At 35.4% G+C, this 23,591-nt stretch overlaps 1 protein-coding gene across 1 annotated transcript; it reads left to right on the top strand.

The window, feature by feature from the left end:
* Positions 1 to 825: 825 nt before the first annotated feature.
* LOC132306448 (nicotianamine aminotransferase 1-like) lies at positions 826 to 6,883 on the top strand. Its single transcript, XM_059803830.1, has 7 exons — positions 826 to 1,203; positions 3,188 to 3,527; positions 3,605 to 3,823; positions 4,541 to 4,600; positions 4,876 to 5,031; positions 5,128 to 5,221; positions 6,517 to 6,883. The coding sequence occupies exons 1-7, from the start codon at positions 935 to 937 to the stop codon at positions 6,633 to 6,635; spliced, it is 1,257 nt and encodes a 418-aa protein (XP_059659813.1). The 5' UTR covers positions 826 to 934; the 3' UTR covers positions 6,636 to 6,883.
* The last annotated feature ends 16,708 nt before the right edge of the window (positions 6,884 to 23,591 follow it).

The following is a 23,591-nucleotide window of genomic DNA, read 5'->3' as shown; positions in this document are numbered from 1 at the left end:
GCTCAATTACCGGTAATGAATAGGTTGATGCACAATTTAATTCTGACAAAAAAATGATAATATCAAAATATGACAACCTCCCCCCAATTCAGGCCTGAGGCTGGCTGGTAAAACCCGGGTGTGCAAGGTGGACCCCACACCAAGCACACCAAATAAAGACTAGTGGAGTTTTGATGATTTCGTGGACTTTGCCCCGCATCTCAACCATCGCGGCGACACTTTAAGAGAGTTGTCGACTTTAATTATTGTTCATGTACGATCCATACTAGATCTGACCAATTATCTCCTCTACATTCTTGATAGCCCATCTTTGTCTTATTAGAATCTTTTAGTGCCATGTTTCGGTTCTCTTTTCCATTACTTAAAATAAGTGAGTCATTGGTTCAGGTATAAGATACTATCGACTACTTTTATGTGAATAGTTTAGGAATTTTAATAACATCGTGAGTATATGTAAGCCAATACTAAAAAAAAAAATTGTCCAACTTCACTCTAAACTGTTATTGTAAAAAAAAATTCAAAATTGGGGAAAGGGTGCTTTTAAGTTTGTCTATATAAAATCTTCATTAATTACCATAATTATCTACTATTAACAGAGTTTTGGTAATAATAATAATAATAATTAGCTACTAGCTGGTTTGTAACAGATTAGTCCACTGCTGGAAATATTGAACTATTTACTAGTAGATTCCACGAAATTGCAATTGTCATTTTGTCATGTGGGGTGTTGGTCATATAAATTAACACCACAGTTACTTGCCCAAAAAGAAATTGACTACACAATTGTCACTCTCATTTTTGTTGCTATATCCTCTCTCTCTATATAAGTACCGTGTGTGTATATTAATAGCATCTCTTACTCGATATACACCACAGTCCAACTAATTCAGAGTGAGAGAGTGTCCAAAAAAAAAAAAAAAACAGAGGAAAAGAAATGGAAAGTGGATGGAAAAAATGGGGTTTCCAAGGAAATGAAGAGCTGAACATGGCATCGGGCATGACCATCAGAGGTATTCTAACCACATTAATGGAAAATCTAAATGAATCTGATGACAGACCACCAATTCCTCTGGGCCATGGTGACCCCTCTGTCTTCCCCTGCTTCCAAACCACTCCAGTGGCCGAAGACGCCATTGTTGATGCTGTTCGATCGGCTAAATTCAACTGCTATGCTCCGGTGGTTGGTATTCTTCCAGCCAGGAGGTATGATAGCTTTTATTTTATCACGAATTGAGATTCGTTACAACTCCTCAAGTGACTGTGCTCATGTTCATATTTCTTGCTCTAATTTGTTAAAAAATATATATATAAAAACGTAATATGTGTACATAAAAAGTTTATTTATTTATTTTTAATTTTTAAGTGTTTTGTAGATATAATATGTGTACATAAATAGTGTTGCTCTTGGCGACCCCACAAAGAGTTTCAATTCAAGTTCTTCACCTACTTTCCTTAATTTGAAATATAACAAAAATGTCCAGTATCTCCCACTAATAAAAAGTGTATATTGTTCAACATCCAAAAATCTTGAGTTTGAAATCAAATTTGCCATTAAATAAAAAATACGCAATTTGATATAATATGTAAAATCAAATTTGCGAGGAGGTATGATAACTTCTATTTTATCACTGAATTGAAATCGAAGCGACTGTGCTCGTGTTCATATTTCTTTCTCTAATTTGTTAAAAAATATACGTATAAAAACATAATATGTGTACATAAAAAGTTTATTTATTTATTTTTAATTTTTAAGTGTTTTGTAGATATAATATGTGTACATAAATAGTGTTGCTCCTTGCGCCCCCACAAAGAGTTTCAATTCAAGTTCTTCACCTACTTTCCTTAATTTGAAATATAACAAAAATGTCCAGTATCGCCCACTAACAAAAAGTGCATATTGTTCAACATCCAAAAATCTTGAGTTTGAAATCAAATTTACCATTAAATAAAAAATACGCAATTTGATATAATATGCAAAATCAAATTTGCGAGGAGGTATGATAGCTTCTATTTTATCACTGAATTGAGATCGTTACAACTTTTTAAGCGACTGTGGTCATTGTCATATTTCTTTCTCTAATTTGTTAAAAAATATATATATAAAAACATAATATGTGTACATAAAAAGTTTATTTATTTATTTTTAATTTTTAAGTGTTTTGTAGATATAATATGTGTACATAAATAGTGTTGCTCCTTGCGCCCCCACAAAGAGTTTCAATTCAAGTTCTTCACCTACTTTCCTTAATTTGAAATGTAACAAAAAAGTCCATTATCTCTCACTAAAAAAAAGTGCATATTGTTCAACATCCAAAAATCTTGAGTTTGAAATCAAATTTTCCATTAAATAAAAAAAAAAAAAAAAAAAATTCTAAACAAATCTTTACCATGTCGTCAATTTCATCAATTCTCACACCTCAAAAAACAGTCATTCTGAATTTCTGATTTCAGAACCTCTATAGGCCACGTATAGGTTTCACAAATTCTTAAATTTTAATGTCACTTTCCTGTGACAAACTTTCTGCATAGAATCCTTCAAAATTTCCACGTGACTTTTGTGATGTTGTGGCCTGAATTTGGTGAATACGATTTGTTTATGACCCAATGATTCGTTGGATGAGTTTTGTGTGGGCTTGTTTTTTAACTTGTGAGTTGTGGACCCTTCTAATTAGTATTCTTGTAAACCGATGTATAAGGTTGTTTAGGGTTTAAAGTGATTGAGAGATACTGAAAATCGCATAGAGAAGAGAGTGAGAGGCTGAAAATTGTAATCTTCAATTTTAGACAGTGAAGACTTTCACTGGATCTCCAACGTGAATATAGATTTTGCTTACTTATCTATTATGTTTCGTGATTATTGTTTGGGTTCGCTGTGTTTCTTGTAACAACTTTTTTTCAATGATAGAAATTCTTGATTTACTCATCAATCAGTATTTTTCCTTATAAATCTTTATTAGGAAGAGTAGTTATGCAGATTTGCAGTGTAGAAACATCACGATGTCACCAAATTGAACAGAAATGATTCAAATGGAGTCGTTTTTCCAATTCAGTAACACCATTTACCAAAAAACTCAACGAAACACAAACTCATTTGCATAAAATAAAAAACATAACAAATAGCTCATAATGCTCGTTCATGAAATATTGCACTAATTAGCTCAATTCAATGTTTCCATGTTTATAACAGGTCCATTGCAGAGAAACTTTCATGTGATCTACCATTTAATTTAACACCTGATGATATCTACCTCACTGTTGGCGCCAACCATGCCATTGAAATCATACTAACAGTCCTTGCTCGTCCCGGTGCCAACATATTGCTTCCTAGACCAGGCTATCCATTCTACGAAGCTCGCGCTGCAGTTAGCCATCTTGAAGTTCGCCATTTTGACCTTATCCCGGAAAAAGGTTGGGAGGTTGATCTTGATGGTGTGGAAGCCCTTGCAGATGACAAAACTGTTGCTATGGTTATCATCAATCCCGGAAACCCATGTGGGAATGTTTTCACATATGAACATTTGAAGAAGGTTGGATAATTAACCTCTTTTTTAATTTCTTTCCTTTATTTTATTTTTTATTTGACATTTGTAGAATTTCTTTATAGGTTGCAGAGACTGCAAGAAAGCTTGGGATTTTAGTGATTGCAGATGAAGTTTATGCTCACCTAGTGTTTGGGAGTAACCCTTCTGTGCCAATGGGAATGTTTGGATCAATCTCACCTGTGATGACACTAGGTTCTATCTCAAAGAGATGGATTGTCCCCGGTTGGCGTCTTGGTTGGATAGCAACAACTGATCCAAATGGCATCCTTCACAAAACTAGGGTTAAATTCCTGTGTCTCTCTTTCCACATTTTATATATTTTGTTCTTGCATTCATACTTTAAGCATTGGACATGAAAAAGACATATTTGTGATTCTGTGGTAGACCATTGAAACCTGTTCTAACTGTACGTTTTGTCGGCGCCATATTGCTTGTGAGCTGAAAAGAATTTTAATCTACCATTTACCGGATACCATCTAACATGTAATTAGATTTATTATAATAATCTCAGATCATAATTCGGACTTGAAATGTTTTCGTTTCTTAAAGCATTTTATATGGTTTTCACCTTCCTGAGTTTCTATATAGTTGATTAATGTTAATACACTACTCCATCATTTAAGTCCCTTCATATAATTAGGAGAGTTGTATTGACATGTATATGTATGTTTCTGATAACATGATGTGTAGATAAATTGTAAGCCTTTCTTCACTTTCTGCAATAAGAAATATAGTTATAGTGTGTCGATATTTTATTTAATTATCTCAAACATTTCACAATTTAATCTTATGCCACAGTGCTAAAAAACTTGTCCCTACTGGTGATCATTTGGCTTTTTTTCCAAGACCTAATGAATTTTGAATATATTATGGAAATTCGATTAGTTCATTTGTTGTATGGCGTACTTACTTAATGTTCAGCCAATATATATACAGAGTGCTTATATGTCTTGAAAATTCACATAGTAATTTTTTTTTTTTTTGTTTCCTTGTTTTAGATTACTGAGTGTTTGAAGAGCTATGTCAACCTCACCGCTGATCCTGCAACCATTACTCAGGTATGTAATTCGAAACGCCGCTTTCTGAAGACCATGTTATTCATAAACAGTGCATAAAATTGCACAGGTACTGCTAGTGTCCTAATTTTAACTACAAAACCAACTTGTTATGAATTATTTGGGAGCTATTTACTTATATTCTTAACTATGAAATTTTGTAGACTTTATTATTAGTTCAATAGTTTTATTATCATCTGTCCTCTAATAATATTGTTTTTAAACTACGTAACACATAATTAATGAAAATAATGGTATGTGGTCTATGTGTGTATTAGGGGGCAGTTCCTCAGATCATTGAGAGAACGCCAGAGGATTTCTTTTCGAAGATTATTGGTATGATCAAAGAAGCTGCAGATACTTGTTACGACAAACTCGAGGAAATTCCTTGCATCACCTGCCCACACAAACCAGAAGGATCCATGTTTGTAATGGTAACAGCATATATAGTAAATTTTGAACTGTTTTTATGCTTCTAAGTAAATTTTTTGAACAACTTTTTACTGATCATGTTTATGTTTTCATTGCAGGTGAAGCTAAATCTGCAAATTTTGGAAGGCATAAACGATGATACAGAGTTCTGTATCAAGCTTGCTAAGGAGGAATCTGTGATTGTTCTGCCAGGTGAGATAGCTCACATTGAATTAAATACCACAATTTTTTTTCGCATTTCTCACCTTTATTAAAGGACGCCAACGAATTGAATTTTAAGTTGTCAGCATTACTAAGTGATGTAATTGGTAGAGTATCGAACTCTCTCAACAGGTGTAACTGTGATTGACTCACCCTCCCCTAGTTTGCCCAAGGACAAAAAATAAAAAAATAAATAAATAAAATGTCGACCGGACTATATTGGGCTTGACCCGTTTCATAGTTACATTTTAATGTCTCATTTACCTCCTTTTGTATATGTGTGTGTGTTTTTTTTGTTTGGGCTGAGCTTAGTTATATTGACCCAAGTATACCCGGCCTAATAGGTAGACCTATTCCCGTAATTAGAGTTTGAAATGTAAATCCAGATATGGATCCGTAATTTAATGTCAGGATCCATATTGGAATTGTATCCTATAGAAATGATTCATCTTGGATTCAAATAAACACTCTTGATCTGGGTCGGATCTTGGATAAAACCTTACCGAATTAAAATTTACCCATATTCATGTTTAACCCGAATTTATTGTGGATCTTTAAGATCCATATCAGACCTATTTTTGGATTCGGATTCAAATTAAATTCAAAACCCTTCAAAATGGACCTAGGATCGGATCTTCGGTCAAACTTGATCCATTTCAAGCCCTACCTATAATAGATACTATAATATTACATCTGCGGTTAAGATTATGTATCATTGTCATTCTATTCTGACCATTTTTTTTTTGCGAAAAGGCAAGAGATTTCATTAGCTAAACACGGAAAAGGCAGAAACAAATACATCAACAGCTGGAACTAAAATCCACAGCCATACAGCTTTGAAAGCGCAACTTGCTTACTGGTGTGCCACACCATTAGCCGCACCACGCATAGACACAATTGGGTGCGAAAAGACCCTGAACATCTTTAATAATAACTCCTAACAACACGAGTTCCACTATAAATTTTGATAAACTTTTCAGAACAAAGTACTCCCACCGTCTCAATAAGTGACCCTTTTGAAGTCTCAGACCTTTTAACGAACAATCATTTAATGTATATCCCTCATTGCAATTGCAAAGCTAATCCTTTAAAATTTTAAATTTTACATTGTCAATTTGGACAAGTTCTCAAAATTCAAAGTTATTTTTGATTTTTTTTTTTTTTTGAAAAAAATTACATATTTTATTTCTTTCATCTCAATTTGTTCGTAATATATATGCAACAGTAGTTTCAAAATGTAGCTTCTGAATTGAATTAGCATCAACTGACCATAGCATATCTTGCAGGGATTGCCGTGGGAATGAAGAATTGGCTGCGCATAACTTTTGCTGTGGCGCTTTCATCTCTTGAAGATGGCCTTGGGAGAATCAAAGCCTTCTGTTTGAGGCATGCCAAGAAGACTTGATAGAATTCCTTGGTTCCTCCAAACCATAAGATTTGAGTCCTGATGATCAACCTCAGTTGATTGGATCCAAATGTTTGTAATATATAATAGTGGCATAAGTATGTGAACTTTGAGATATATTGTTATTTAGAATTATCTTGGTCATTCAAGTCTAAGAATAATTCTCATTCTGCTAAAGTTTCGAGACATAAGATGTGTTGGGAGAGATGACAATAAACAAACACAGCGGAATAATTCTTCTCCCTATATGCAAGCAAATATAATATATCTATACTTTTATATGTGCTGAAAATAATAGAGAACAAATCAATCACACCAAGCCACAAGAACACAAGCAATTTTTTACGTGGAAAACTTCTCCAGTGTGAGGAAGAAAAACCACAGGACCTAGTCCAGTTAAAATCTCCACTATCAACCAAATAATGGGTACACAAAGTCTTCTCTAATCGCAATTAGAGGTTACAAAATATCTCATCAAGATAACAACAATCTTGACAAAAAACAAAGAGAATTGGAGAGAAAAATACCAAAACCCGGTTACTATTCATAGGCACGAATCACTGTTCCTGAGCTCAAAATCTGATCTTCACCGTTCAGATTGTGGATCACTGAGTCATGAACCTCTCCTCCAAATTTCAACTAGATCGGACCACGGACGAAGCAGGATTGGACATTTGATCAAACCTGGGCAGAATGGAAAAAACCTGCGTTTTTCTTCTCTTTGTTCTTCCACTTGCGGCTAACCTCTCTCTCTTTTTATACTAACTTCCTTAGGGTTTTTTTTTTTTTTCCCTAAAGGCTAGGCTTTGGGCTTTTAATAAAACCCACTTGGGCTTTCCTCCATATAGAAGAAAATAAACCCAACAAATCTCCCCTTTCTAACTATGTGGAGGGAATCGCCATCCCGACAATCGAACAACAAACTTCAAGCTTCTCTCTTGGTAATGTCTTTGTCAACATATCAGAGCTATTATCATCAGTGTGAACCTTCTTAAGTTCAAGTAACTTATTGTTCAACGCATCTCTGATCCAATGGTATCGTACATCAATGTGCTTAGATCTTGCATGGAAACTAGAATTCTTAGCAAGATGAATAACACTCTGGCTATCACAAAACAACACATACCTCTGCTGCTTGAAACCAAGTTTTCTTAAGAACTTCTTTGCCCATAGGAACTCTTTAGTCGCTTCCATTGCTGCAATAAACTTTGCCTCTGTCATAGAAAGAACAATACACTTCTGAAGTCTCATTTGCCAACCTACAGCCCCACCTGCAAAAGTGATCAAATAACCTGAAGTAGACCTAAGAGTATCCACATCCCCTGCCATATCTGCATCTGTGTAGCCAACTAACAATGGTTGTCCGTTTCCCAAACCAATTCTTAAACTGGAAGTGCCTCGAAGATATCTCATGATCCACTTCACTGCATTCTAATGCTCTCTTCCCAGATTTGACAAGAATCGGCTAACTACACCAACTGCATGGGCTATATCTGGTCTTGTACAAATCATTACATACATCAAAATTCTTACTGCTCAGGCGTAAGGAACTCTTTCCATGTCTCCCTTTTCCTTATCTGTAGAAGGACATGCCTTTGTACTCAGTCTGAAGTGGGTAGCAAGAGGAGAGCTAACCACTTTAGAGTTGTCCATATTGAACCTCTGAAGCACTTTTTCAATGTACTCCTCCTGTGACAAATATAACTTCTTGGCACTCCTGTCACGACTGATTCTTATGCCAAGAATTTTCTTTGCTGGCCCCAAATCCTTCATAGCAATTGACTTACTCAATTGCTTCTTCAACTGTTCAATGCTTGAAGCATTCCTGCCAACAATCAACATGTCATCCACATAAAGCAGTAGAATAATAAAATCATCATCCGAGAATTTTTGAACAAATACACAGTGATTAGAAGTTGTCTTCTTATAGCCTTGCTTTCCCATAACAAACTCAAACTTCTTATACCACTGTCTCGGTGCTTGTTTCAAACCATATAGGCTTTTCTTCAGCTTGCACACATAATCCTCTTTCCCTTTCACTTTGAAACCTTCTGGCTGCTTCATATAAATCTCTTCCTCTAAATCACCATGAAGGAAGGCAGTTTTCACATCCATCTGCTCAACTTCCAAGTCAAGACTAGCTGCTAGGCCGAGTGCTATACGGATCGATAACATCTTTATGACTGGAGAGAAGATCTCATCAAAGTCAATACCTTTTCTCTGACCGAACCCTTTGACAACCAATTTAGCTTTGTACTGTGGCCGTGAAGATAACTCATTTTGCTTCTTCCTGTAAATCCACTTGTTTTCCAAAGCTCTTTTTCCTTTAGGTAGCTTCACTAACTCAAAGGTGTGGTTATCATGCAATGACTGCATCTCATCTTGTATGGCCTCAACCCACTCTCTCTTTTGTTCATCTTCTATGGCTTCTGCAAAACACTGGGGTTCTCCCCCGTCAGTCAATAACATATACTGCTCTGCTGAATATCGAGTGGAAGGACGTCGTTCTCTGCTAGACTTCCTGATGGAATCACTGGTGGAATCTCTAGCGCTGTCAACTGTTCATCAGTCTCAACATCTCCCTGAACCTGTAAGGGAACATCCACATCACCTGTACACTGGTGGTCATCCTGACCATCATTCTCAACCTTAGATGGCAGATTCTTCAGAGGAGCTGGATCCATATCAGTCAAGATATCACCTTGTTGAGACATAGATTTCCCTGCTTTCTCAATATCCTTAATCGTCTGATCTTCTACAAACACGACATCTCTGCTTCTCACAATTTTCTTCTCAACTGGATCATAAAGCTTGTACCCAAACTCATCTTGGCCATAGCCAAGGAATATACACTGTCACGTTTCACATCAAGTTTGGACCTTTCATCTTTTGTAATATGCACAAATGCTTTGCACCCAAAAACTCGCAGATGATTATATAATACATCCTTACCTGTCCAAACTCGGTCTTGCACATCAAACTGTAAAGGAACACAGGGTGTAAGATTCAACACATGAACAACTATGCTCAATGCCTCCCCCCAAAAAGATTTTGGCAATTGGGCTTGTGAAAGCAAACATCTCATTCTCTCAACCAGTGTCCTGTTTATCCTTTCTACTATGCCATTCAACTGAGGAGTTTTTGGAGTTGTCTTTTGATGCCGGATACCCTGTTGTCTATAATACTCATCAAAAGGACCAGAATACTCTCCGCCATTATCAGTACGAATGCATCTCAGTTTCTTCCCAGTCTGTCTTTCAACTAGGTCTTGGAATTGCTTGAACACTGCCAACACTTGGTCTTTTGAATTTAAGGTATATACCCACAACTTCCTTGAATAGTCATCTATGAAGGTCACAAAGTATCTCGACCCACCAAGTGTTCTCGTCTTCATAGGGCCACACACATCTGAATGTACCAAATCCAGTATCTCTGACTTTCTCGAATGAGGGGAATTCTTGAAGGAGACTCTGCTCTGCTTCCCTAACAAACAATGAGTACACCTTTTCAGAAGTGTACTTTTCAGTCCACATAGTAGACTTTTCTTCCCTAGTAGAGCTAATCCTTTCTCACTCATGTGAGCCAGTCTCTTGTGCCACAATTCTGTTGTATCATTATCCTCCATCGCATTAACAATGTCGTTGGAGATCTTTTTCTGCAGAACGTACAGTGCAGAGTGTTTCATACCTCGAGCCACAACCATAGCACCCCTAGTGAGCTTCCACTGGTCATCACTGAAAGTGCTGCAATACCCTTCATCATCAAGTTTACCTGCAAAAATCAAATTCAAGCGAATGTCAGGAATATGCTTCACATATCTGAGAACTAACCTCGTGCCATTATTCATCTTCAGATACACATCCCCAATTCCAATGACTTTAACCAAGCCAACGTTGCCCATCTTTACTATTCCAAAATCACCAGATTTATAAGATGTAAAGAAATCCTTCCGAGATGTAGCATGAATGGAGGCACTACTGTCAATCACCCAACTAGTCTCATGGTATGCAACATTTATCATCTCATCATCATAAACAATGAGGAAGTCTGTAGGAGTGGTGGTAGCAACTCTGTCATCACCATCTTTATCATCTCCATTCTTCGTTCCCTTCCCTTTCTCATTCTTGTTTTCTTTCTTCAATTGCCTGCAATATTTCTTGATGTGTCCTTTTTTCCCGCAATGATGACACTCAACATTTGCAAACTTGTTGAACTTGCTTCTGTTGTTATCTCTATTCTTCGGACCTCTGCTCTTATTTCTCCCCCTCTTTTCTGTAACCAAGATCTCTACTGTGAAGAGGATCCTTGTGTTTTTCTTCTCATCTCTTCATTTAGCAAACAACTTTTGGCCATATTCATTGTGATTACACCTTCTGGAGCGGAGTTAGACAATGAAGTTCTGAGCGTCTCCCACGAGTCTGGTAATGAACCAAGCAACAATAACCCTTATATCTCATCATCAAACTTAATACCCATTCCAGCCAGTTGATTAATAATTCCTTGGAATGTATTCAGGTGATCAGATAAAGGAGTCCCATCCTGGTATCTCAAAGCCATCATCTGCTTAATCAGAAACAATTTATTATTTCCAGTCTGTCTAGTATATAGCTGTTCAAGCTTAGTCCATAGAGAACGTGCATGTGTCTCTCCACTAATATGGTTCAAAACATTATCATCTACCCACTGCCTGATATACCCACACACCCGTCGATGTAACAATGTCCATTCCACATCAGATTTGTTTTTTGGTTTTTCAGTACTAAACACCCGTAGGTAATAATCTTTCACATAAAGAAGATCCTCCATTTTTCCTTTCCATATGTGATAATTTGAACCATTAAAATTAATCATTCTATTTGTATTTGCTTCCATAACTCAAACTGCCAACCTGACAATCTGTCAACCTAGTGCTTTGATACCACTTTGTTGGGAGAGATGACAATAAACAAATACAACGGAATAATTCTTCTCCCTATATGCAAGCAAATATAGTATATCTCTACTTTTATATGTGCTGAAAATAATAGAGAACAAATCAATCACACCAAGCCACAAGAACACAGACAATTTTTTACGTGAAAAACTTCCCTAGTGTAAGGAAGAAAAACCACGGGACCTAGTCCAGTTAAAATCTCCACTATCAACCAAATAATGGGTACACAAAGTCTTCTCTAATTGCAATTAGAGGCTACAAAACATCTCATCAAGATAGCAACAATCTTGGCAAAAAATAAAGAGAATTGGAGAGAAAAATACCAAAATCTAGTTATTGTTCACAGGCATGAATCACTGTCCCTGAGCTCAAAATCTGATCTCCACCATTCAGATTGTGCGTCACTGAGTCGTGAACCTCTCCTCCAGATTTCAGCTTGATCGGACCATAGACGAAGTGGTATCGGACGTTTGATCAAACCTGGGCAGAATGGAAAAAACCTGCGTTTTTCTTTTCTTTGTTCTTCCACTTGCAACTAACCTCTCTCTCTTTTTATACTAACTTCCTTAGGGTTTTTTTTTTTCTCTAAAGGCTGGGCTTTGGGCTTTTAATAAAACCCACTTGGGCTTTTCTCCATATAGAAGGAAATAAACCCAATAAGATGATGATGATCAATTATACGGCCTTGTTATTTTTGAACAATCTGACTTAGGTATGTATGTATATGTTTTTAGTTTGAAAAGTGTGAGCATGTCAAAATCATTAATGTTTGTGTCTGGTTCGATGGATTGAAATGAAAAGCAGAATGAAATGTAACTGAAATTTTCATTCTATTATTTGGTTATAAATATGAAAAAGCCTACAAGTGAAATAATAATAATAATAAATTTTTTTTTGAAAAAAATTAAAATTGGATAAATTCCACCAACAATAATAATAATTGTTTTGTTGAAAAAAATTAAAATTGGATAAATTCCACCAACACTTTTAACCTTTGCCAATATTCCACTCACGCACTATTCTCTCTATATAGACACACCCATCATTAAATTTTTGTTTTTTTTTTTTTCAAACCCATCACTAATTAACATAACTAAATCATTTAGATATCAGATTCGAAAGAGAGGAGAAGAAAAACATGGGATGCAAAATAAATTAAAAAAACTAATTAGATCAATAAATTGCACCATTGATCTTATTCTTCACTCTAACCAAAACGCCCACCTGCATTCATGAAGTAGGGGAACAAATTAACATAATACCACCGACATTAAAGTTAAATTTACAGACTCGCAAACACGCAGTCACTCTCTCAGACCCAAGATAACAACAAAACATAAATTTCAAAGAAAAAAATTGGTGATAAAACATAGATTTGGTGAATGGGTCTCCCTTCTGTCAGTAATTGTGAATTAAAATTGTTTGATTAGTCATTAATAGATATATTGGACTAAACATGTATGATCACTAATTAGTTGTGAGCTGAAAAGATGCAACTCAAAATCAACAGACATAACTTATTTAATGTGAACCATTACAACCTATTACAGGTGTGTCTGGTGATGAAGAAATACATATAAATGATTGTGTCCAATGATGAAGAGACACACTCAATTCGAAAAGACACTTCTATTTCTATATATACCTCCTTGGGTTGCCATAATTCAATGGTTCAATTCATTTTCTACTCTTTCCCTCTCTAGACTTAAACTCAACCAAAGTGGATTCAAACCGTAGGTCAAGTGGTCCGAGTCACTTAGACCCTAATCCAATTTCATCAAGCTATATTAAGATTGGTTTGAACCATTTGGTTCGAATTGCACACAATTTAGCATTTATATAGTATAAATGTATTTTTTAGTCAGAGAGACTATTACACAGATGAGGTACGTCGTATCCACGATTTTGTAGTGCTGTTACTTGTGTTGTATCCTGGGAGACAAGCGCCACGAATCCGTTAGCACCATGCGGGGTGTAAATTTTCTTAAGAATATAGTATTCAATACTAGTTTCGATTCAGGTTCTTTATTTATTATTATTATTATTTTATTGTTGCATATTTAATTAAATATCGAGTTGCATATTTAATTAATTATTTTTAGCATATTATTAATTATCTCATGATATATTAGTATAAGGTTAGTTAAATCTTAAATTTTATTTGAAGTATATATTTTTCAACAATCTTAAGACAATTTATTCCTTGAATAGATTTAATTATATGCTTCCATTTAAGATATAAACAAAAGAGATTATACTAATAATTGAGATATAATAAAATAATGTTATATAAATTATTATATGATAATATGTTAAATATTGATGGTTCAATATTATGTGAAATTGAAACATGTTATATAATTAAGTAGATTATTGATTTATTTATATAATTCAATATTGATTGAGTTATTTTTGTAATATGATATTATGTAGTGTATTATATTTGTGCCAACTAGAGGTGGTAAAAAAAGTGCTTCTTTACTTTTATCAATGATTGTACAAGATTTTGTTATGTATATTTATTACGAAACAAAGATGAAACCTTAGAAAAGTTTAAACATTACAAAAATGAAGTTGAAAATCAACTTGGCAAAAAGATCAATGTATTAAGAAATGATAGAGGTGGTGAATACAGAATATCATGTGCTAATTATATTTGTTCAGATTGAACATGGTATCGTTCATCAAACTACCGCTCTTTATATACCTCAACAAAACAGTGTTACTGAACGCAAAAATCGTTCATTAAAAGAAATGATATATGAATATTATGTTGATAAGTTCTGGTTTAACTTAGAATTTGTGGGGTAAAGCTTTACTTTCTGTAAATTATATTCTCAATAAAATACCTAAAGAAAACTAATGTGACACCATATGAATTATGAACATGTCGAAAATCTTCCTATAAGTTCTTAGAAGTGTGGGAGTGTCTAGTTAAGATTATAGTTCATACTTCTATGAAAGTTAAAGTGGACCTAAAATGTGGCGACCTTGTCGGTGGGTGTGCCTAGGCGAGTGCAAAAGGTACTGACAGGCTACCACATTGTGCGAGCTATAGGTGCATAGTCCCACATTGCCTACGTAAAGGATATGTGAAGTGCTTTTATGCGGTGGTGTTATCTCCAATTGGTATGAGGTATTTTAGGATAAAACCAAAAAACAAAACCATGCGGACTCAGATCAAAGTAGACATTATCATACTATGTGGTGGAGTGGATATTTACATAAAATCTTTGATATGTTATGCTTTTAATAGCAATGCATATCGTTGTGCATAAATCATACAATGAAATAAGAAATGAAAACATTGTAAGAGAATTATAGACATTATCATACTATGTGGTGGAGTGGACATTTACATAAAATCTTTGATATGTTATGCTTTTAATAGCAATGCATATCGTTGTGCATAAATCATACAATGAAATAAGAAATGAAAACATTGTAAGAGAATTATTTTCCAAAAATAGAAGAGCTTCTTGTATCTTCAATACACAATACCCACATATTCACGGGTGAGTATGGACTTTCTTTTTATCGCTGGTCTGGTTAAATTAGAAATGTGCACATCATCATTAATTACAAAATCATGAAAGTAATAAATAAAGAAAACAACTTCAATTAATTATGCGATAAATCAAATTATGCACACCCCTCATGGGTGGTGAGAGAAAATAAGAGATGGAGATAAATTACATTATGCACTCACCCACCCTCCTAGATACTAATGAGGGGGTGGGGAAGGAAAAACAGAGAGATAATGGGAGAAAATAGAAGTTTTAATAGAAAAAGTAGAGAAGTGAGAAAAAACAAGAGCACATGAAAAGTATTTTTATTCTCCAAATTTAGGTATCCATTAAATACATACATATAAATCAATTCACACATGGTGAGGTCCACTACTATGCACATAAGAATATATAAATGAATTTTTATGACTTTAGTGGCGTGAAGAAAAATGTTTGTGTTTATTTTATCATTCGAAAAAAAGAAAGAAAAAAAATAAATAAATAAAAAGGAGTTAGTTAGGATAGATCGTCTGAATTAATAGAGAATCTAAACTAGAGTTGGATCGGCACTAGCCTATCGGTGATTTTGTTAGGCATTCATTGGTCTTTAGCTTTAGAATTGTTCCCGTGAACCTCATGTATCAAGCCTGATTCCATTCAATAAATAAATAAATAAAATTAATCTTGATGGAATCTATTGTTAAACTGATGGCATGACAGTTTATCCAAAAGAACAAAATGAGAAGAAGAAAAATAAAATAAAATAAAAAATAATTTCAGTGACTCAGGGTGGTCTGGACAAATTTCATACTGAAATACGTTTAATTATATTTAAATCCTAACATATTAATAACCTGAAATGACCAAATTGCCCATATATCTATCTCTCTCACATACATGGCCATGAAAAACAAATGATGTATCTCTCTCTCAAAACATTTCAATCATAGGTATACATGTGTACACATGCGCGCACACACACACACATATACGTATATAAACATATATATACACACAGATATACAAACACAAACTTCTATAAATATATATACGCACACAGAAAATGAATTTTGCTACCACCCTAAACAGAACTCAAATATCACTAATGCAACTTGCAAAATTGTGGTTTAAGCTTCAAGCCTACAGATTCCTGTCGATCTTTATAAATTAAGCAGAAGCCCAGGGAAAAGATTCAGTTTCAAATTTGCACCATCCCTTGCAATTATTGAGAACTAGATAATCATTTTTCATTGAAAATGTGCACCATTTGTAGTAATGTTCCATATTGTTACTGTCTCATTTGAGTTGCATAAATCACATCCAGAGAGTAAAGGAAAAAATTAATAAAATAATAATAATAATAATAATAATAATAATAAATAACACTTTCATTTTGTCACACCTCAAATTTTAACACAAGAACCTTTTATCCCGTATATAAAATTTGAAGTTTAACTTGCATCAATTCTCAACAATCGATCATCCACAATAAATATTAAATCGAGGTGAACCTCAATTTAACAATTTGTTATATAAAAATTTCTGAGATACAATAACATCGTCTAAATAAATTCACATTCTCTGGACTAAGGATGGCAATTTGATCCACCCCCGCGGTTACCCGCCCCACCCCGCACCGTTTTTGGTGGTTTTGGGAGACGGTTTTGTTTATTTGGGCGGGGATGGTTTGATTTAAAAAAAACCTGTACGGGTTTGGTGCGAGGTGGGGGGAGGTCGCCTCACACCACCCCGCCCCGCCCCGCCACGCCACGCCCCGTTTAGATAGGCAAATTACTTAAGTACCCTTATTTCATTACTATATATATTTCCCACTATATATTAAGTACCCTATATAACAATATTAAAGTAACAAATGAATTTGATTAAAAGGAAATTTGCAATAGTGAAGAATTGAAGATGAGGTGGAAAAAAAAAAAAAAACCAAATCTATTTCAACAATAAATAAATTTTGGTCTTAAATGGAGCTGGGTGGGTACTCGCAAGGGTAAAAATGTTAAACAGTTACGAGGATGGTGTGGAAAGTTCCCCCATTTTTGCGGTTTTGGATAGGGATGGGGGCGGGGTTTTTACAAGGTTATGGGGGCGGGGGAGGGTAAAGCCACCCAAACCCGCCCCCGTTGCCATCCTTACTCTGGACCAACTAAATACAGTTCCACAAAATAACATAGTCCTTATTACAATGATCGTAATAGATAAAAGCTAAACTAAGTAAATAAAGGCTTAGTGAGCTAAAATCCATCGCCGTCATGTGATCTCATCACGTTCGTACTCAATGTGTACCTGAAATGTGATAATGGGGTGAGCTCACAACCTCAACAAGAAATGCTAAACACAATTATCGTTCAGCAAGCTAACCTTACTTCCCATATATATAAGTAACTCAAATAAATGCATTAATCAAAGATGTATAACTGCAGTTAATAAATATAAACTCAACAAATAATCATCATTTACTTTTAATAAATTCACATATCTCACGTAAGTTCCAGGCTTTAACGACCCAAACCGGGGGTCCAGATCGCTAACCGAGTCCTTAACCAAACCCGATGACACACTAAGGGCAAATTGGTCATTTTACAATGTGAGAGGGTAATCCACCCTTAAAATAATCAAATGAGATTTAAAATATTCATTATTAATCATTTCATGACACTTGAAGAGGTTCTATGATCATTAAATGTGATTTCCTAAAAGTACCCTTACTGGTTCAAGGAAATTTCTGACATTACTCCACTAAAACAATCATAACTCTCAACATGAATGGAATTTTGGGGTTAGCTTAGTCTCATTAGAAAGCTAAATTAAAATCCTTGAAAATGGGCTTAAGAATGACCCTATTCGGGTTCCGAACGAAGAAGTTATGGCCATCCAAAGTCTGTTGATCAAAGTTGTCAAACTGTAGAAGACGAATAATGCACTGGGGAACTTGAACCAGTTCAAGACCCCTCGAACCGGTTCAAAATGGGTAGTATGCCCATTCTCAAACCAAAGGCCCCCTCTTGAATCGGTTCAATGGGGCTGAACCTGTTCAAGATGCCCAGAACCTAAAATTTGCACCAAACAACCTAAAATTGTGATTCTTTGCCCCTTGGCTCAACCTTGGTCCCTTGGTAACCTAACACAAGGCCTAAAACTATTCTAATTCTTCCATTTTATGACAAAACTAACACACCTAAGTAGTACTAAAATCAAATAAAGCCATACATGAGTTCGGTACATCATTTAAATCAAGCAAATCCACCATACATCGTAAATGTGGCCTTAAAGCCTTACAAGGGTATTGAATTCATAATGAGACCACAAATTATAACTGAATGGTCTCAAGACCATTCCTAGACATGTAAGAGATACCAAATGTCCTCTAATATCATTTACAACAAAAAAGGAGTAAAATAATCATTAAACACTAAGGAGTCTAAGTCTTTCAACCCGTCTACATTGGTGGTGGGTTATCGTCCATCGCTACATTGCCATGCCCTGAAAAAATGTTAAATTTAATGAGGTGAGCACATTGCTCAGTAGGTGGTGCCAAAGACACACCTCTTGTGACCTCGTGAATTCCAAACAATGAATAGAGCAAGGAGAGCGTGTAATGACCCGGTTATTTTCATTCCTTTCCCTTTCCTCAGATTTTCACGGATATTTTTTTTTTTCTGTTGATCTTTTTCCTTTCTGAGTTCAATTTCATGTTGCTTAGTGTCATCTTGAGTGCTTTGGAGTGATATCCGAGACTCTTTTCTGTGGACTGACAACTTCCTTTGAGGACCGAGTTATTTTCACATTTTTCGTTTTTCGATACTATTCACTTTTCGTCCTTTTCCCTATTTTGTCTTTTTCCCGTTTGGCACTTTGTTTGCGTAACCACACTTCTTGTGTTCGGAGTTGATTTCTAATTTTACATATCTTCATTCTCAATGATTTCTATGAGATACGTATCTTTACTTTCGTGAGAAAGTACTCTGGTTACTCCCAGTGTCCATAGGGGCATGGATGCATTGTTCTTTGAAAACATTTCCTTTTCTTGGTGTGTTTTTCGTAAATATCTTTTGAAGATATTTTATTTTAGGAGTATCTAAGAAAATATCTTTTGGAAGATATTTTCATTCTGGGACAGTTTCGCAATTTTCACTTTTTGGAGGGGCCTTTTGCAATTAATGAAAGTTATTACTCAATGACTTGTTTTGAGCCTGGATCCTCGTACGGGATTTATTTTCACATTTTGTCGAGTCATGGACTCTTAGAATTTCCTCCTGGACGATGTTTTCCAGTTTCAGGGTTTCTGGCCCTAGTTTGTGCCAAACTTGTTTGAGGTATAACTCTCTACTCGGGACTCATTTTTTGACGCCGTTTCTTCCGTTATTCATATTTTCTCATTTTGAAACTTTTTCATTTACAGATTTTTGCCGTTTAAGCACGTCTGTTCAAATTTCACTTTTTCGGACCCGGCGGGGCCCGTTCGGGGCACTTTTTGAGTTTTCTATAAATAGGGGGTTAGTAGATGAAAAATCAGATTTTTCTCTCTCTCTTTTCTCTCTCATGGCCGGTCCAAGCACCTCCCATGGCTGCCATCTTCTCTCTCCTCTTTCGAGCTTCTTCCCTTCAATGAAAAGTTATCGTACCTCAGTGTTTTATGTTCGTGTTAGCAAGTCCTTCGATTCCAGCCGATTGGAATCTCGTTTTGGCCATTTCTTGAGTTCAGGTTTGAAGTCAAGTTGTGTTTTTGATAGGGCTTCCTTGGGATTCATGTTCATGGTGTTGTCCGCGACAAAACCTAGGAGTTTCGTCAGATTCGGAGCCGATTTATTTTGGTGGGGATTTGAGATTTCATCTCAAATGGAGGGAAGGAATGTTTTAGGATTTTATATGTGTTGTATTGTATGTTTTCATCTCAAATGGAGGTAGGGAATGTTTTAAGATTTTATATGTGTTGTATTGTGTGTTTTTCATGTTTGTACAACCTATATGCATGCCTTGTATCAAATCTAGGAAATTTGAAATATTTAATTCTTTGTATAAGATTTAATTTTCATGATGATGAGAAATTTGGATTTGAATTGTGGCATGGTAGAAACTCTTGTTTTAATATGTTGGTTAACATATATTAAATTGAGATTAATTAAATAAGAATTGCTCTTTTTAATTAATATTTATCTTTTGTGAAAGATTAAAGTTCATGGCCGTACCTTACATGAAATTGAGTTATAATATGCTTTTAAATAAAATCATGGCATGTTCTTTAACATACTTTAATTTGAGAGCATTTGGTTGAGTTTGAAAATCTAGAGACTTTAATTAAGAGAATTAATTAAAATCTATTTTGTGGTTTCATGGGCCTAATTAAGCTTTTGTGTGAATATATGTAATGACCATGATATGTCTTTTTTCATATATTAAATTGAGGCTATTTGGAAATGATTTGAAATTTAGAGAGTTTAATTATTTTGATGTAATTAAATTCTATCTTGTTTATCCATGGATCTAATCATGTTTTAGAAGTTGTTTCTATTTTAAGAGTATGGATTTAGACTTGTGATGTATTCACTTGATTGTGTTATATGCATTGAAGAGCATTGTTGTTAAATTTATATTCATGAGAGTATGTTTCTAGTATGAATATATTGTTGGCTTGTGATTTCATAGCATTATGGATATGAAATGCTTATTATGCACTATTGGGAGTTAAATTGCTAACTTGTTACTATGTAGTAGTAATATGTATAAGTTGTGAACTTATTTGGCTTATTTTGGAATCTTGGGACATTGTTGAGTTGAGATGGCTAGGGTTTGGCTCTAGTACGGGGACGTGAGTCCTCTAAGTCATTAAGATAGTGCGCACTTAGGGTGGTCTTCCCTGTGGGTTAGTGCCCGGAATAACCATTGAGGTCTCGGCAGAATTCCGAGCGTGATGTCCAAGTCTTCCACTATTTGTTTTCGCATTCAATTTCAAGTTGACAATCATGTTTACCTTGTTGACTTGTGGTTTTGGCTATTGGCGATTTTAATGTTGTTAAGTACATCCATACTAAATTGCTATATTTAGTTGATTTCACACTTTTAGATTTCTAGTTGATAACCTAGAGAATCTATGTCTTGATGTGTGCTATTAGATATTCTAATTATGCTAAATTGTTATATTTAGTTGATGTTGCATTTTAGACTTTAAGTTGATAACCTTGAGAATCTATATGTTGTTGCTTTGTGTAAGCATGCTCCTATGTTGTTTCTTTGTGTAAATATGACCCTATGTTGCTAAAATTGCATGAATGAGGTGATTTATACTAGAAATGATCTTAGGTAGCTTGTAAAACGTAAGACGTTAGGTGGAATGAATCACAATAATTGAATCATGCAAACTTGTAAAACGTAGGTCGATACATGCTCATTTCCTACGAGTAACTTTATGTTGCTCACCCCAAAGTTACTGGGGCATATTTTCAGGTACAGGAATCAAGTTGAGATTTCCATTATGCTCTGATGGTTTGTGGACTTGAAGATTTCCATTTTAGTGAAGGTTGGCTTGAAATGTCATTTGTAACCTTATTTGTCAAATGTGCATATTTGAGTCTAAGCTTGTAATGTGTGCCTAAGCACACTTTTTGATTCTCATTTTGTGTATATGACATGAGGCCAATGGCCAAACTTCTTTTGGAATTGCATATATATTATGGATGTTAATTTTTGCCTTAATGAGATTATATGAAATTTATGCATTTTAATATGCTATTTTACACCGGAGTGTGTATTATGTATGAACATTTTCCATTAGCATTCATTAATCATGTATGAAGTGTGGCCAAGGGCCAAACGGCATTTTGAAACCATCTCATGATTTTAAATTCCAAGTTTTCGTTCCAAACTTCGTTTTTGGCATTTTGGCCGTTGGGGGGTCATATTTTGTATCAGCGGTATTTTTAAGCCATGGACCATTGTAGCACATCTTATTAGGTAAGTTACGTTTGCGTGTATGGTTGTTTCCGGGCAAAGCTTCTTCTTTGGTGAAATGAGCCTCCTACGGACTCATTTTACACTTTTGTTGCATATTCTGACCTAAGGGTATTTTGGTAATTTTATTTGGGAAATAAATTCCATTCTTCACATGGTCACTTAGAAAATGTGATTTTAGGGGGGGGGGGGGGGGGTTTCTTCTTCGTGTTTTTCCTGAAAATGTCGTCTTGGCACCGGAAATCGTTCACGAAGTTCAGCTTCTGTTTTTCTATTTAGCAGTTTTTTCGACCCTCTAGACTAGATTTCTTGGGAGGACATTTTTGGCGTTTCAAAGTAAGTATTTTTTGATTTCTCTCAAGATTCACGTAGAAAAATTGATTTTGAGGGGGGTTTCTTCTTTGTGTTTTTCCAGAAAATGTCATCTAGGCCCTCAAAAATCCACTTTTTTCCGAAAAACCCCTGCTGCTAGGTTTTTGCTGAGTTGTAGTACAAGTGTACGGGTGATGAATCTCGTAACCGGTTAGATGAGTGTGGGCAGTGAGTTGGTCACTGATTTTTGCTTTCTAATCGGTTAAAAAGATCTCCTAACTGCTTAGATGTTCTTGGGTTGGTACTTTTTGACTGTTTTGCCCCTGTTTCATCCGGACTCCGAATCAAGTGATTTTTGAGCTAAGTTCATTGATTTTTCATTGTCTTTCCAATGGTGTGCTCGGTAGTGCCCACTTTTAAGCTGGAAATTATGTTTTTGCCCCTAGGTTCATTCTTGTTCGTTTTTGAAACGTTGCTTCCGCATTTGATTCCTTTGGGTTCCGTGACCTCGTTGAGGGTCACATTGGCATCTTAGAGTTATGTTGTATCTCTAGAGACCATTGTTTGCCTTTTGCTTTCGCATTTCGGATCCGTTATCGGGTCGTCTTTTGGTTCATCACTGACGCACCGAGTTGAAAAACTTGGGCTGTCATAAGTAGTATCAGAGCTCCTTGGTTTGAATACCTTGGACGACGGGTTTTGGGTGCATATCATGCTTTTGTTGCCATGCTTTATGTACTTATATGCTTCATGATAACATATTTTGGTTTGATAACATGTTTATGTGCTTACGTACTATATGTGATATGCCATTTGTATAGCATGATTTAAATTTATCATAAAGAGTATGACATATGATGTATGCTAGATTAGATTTGTATATGCATAACTGTATTGCATATTTGGCATGACATGGGATTGGTCATTGAAGCACGAGTTGAGGTTGATGGTGATTGTAGTCACAGTCTCGTGGTGGTGTAGGTTGTTGTCGACCTAGCATTGGTTTTGAAGTAGGTGGTGGTAGGCTCTCGGGAGGTGGGTCATTTAGCGTTGCTATAGTGCTAGATTTGTTGGTTTTGGGCCATGATGAGGTTATGGACCTCTTAGGATCCTTGGTTGATCAGGATGATTCCTCTGGGATTGCAATTTTCATGGGCAGGTACATTTGTGGGTGGGTGTATGGCACTGTCATGCTACCGTGCTGGCTAGTTACAAGCGCAGTTCGGATGGAATCAGTGT

This window comes from Cornus florida, unplaced genomic scaffold, assembly GCF_030987335.1.
Source record: "Cornus florida cultivar Cherokee Brave unplaced genomic scaffold, ASM3098733v1 CherokeeBrave_3.0.0_Hap2_Chr05, whole genome shotgun sequence".
Classification (NCBI taxonomy): Eukaryota; Viridiplantae; Streptophyta; class Magnoliopsida; order Cornales; family Cornaceae; genus Cornus; species Cornus florida.
The sequence above is the reverse complement of the archived record's forward strand: the minus strand, read 5'-3'. Positions and strand labels throughout refer to the sequence as shown.

Coding starts and splice junctions, on each gene's coding strand:
- LOC132306448 (XM_059803830.1), top strand. CDS start 935: ATGGAAAGTGGATGGAAAAAATGGGGTTTCCAAGGAAATGAAGAGCTG. Junction 1,204..3,187: donor GGTATTCTTCCAGCCAGGAG/GTATGATAGCTT, acceptor TGTTTATAACAG/GTCCATTGCAGAGAAACTTT. Junction 5,032..5,127: donor AAGGATCCATGTTTGTAATG/GTAACAGCATAT, acceptor TTTTCATTGCAG/GTGAAGCTAAATCTGCAAAT.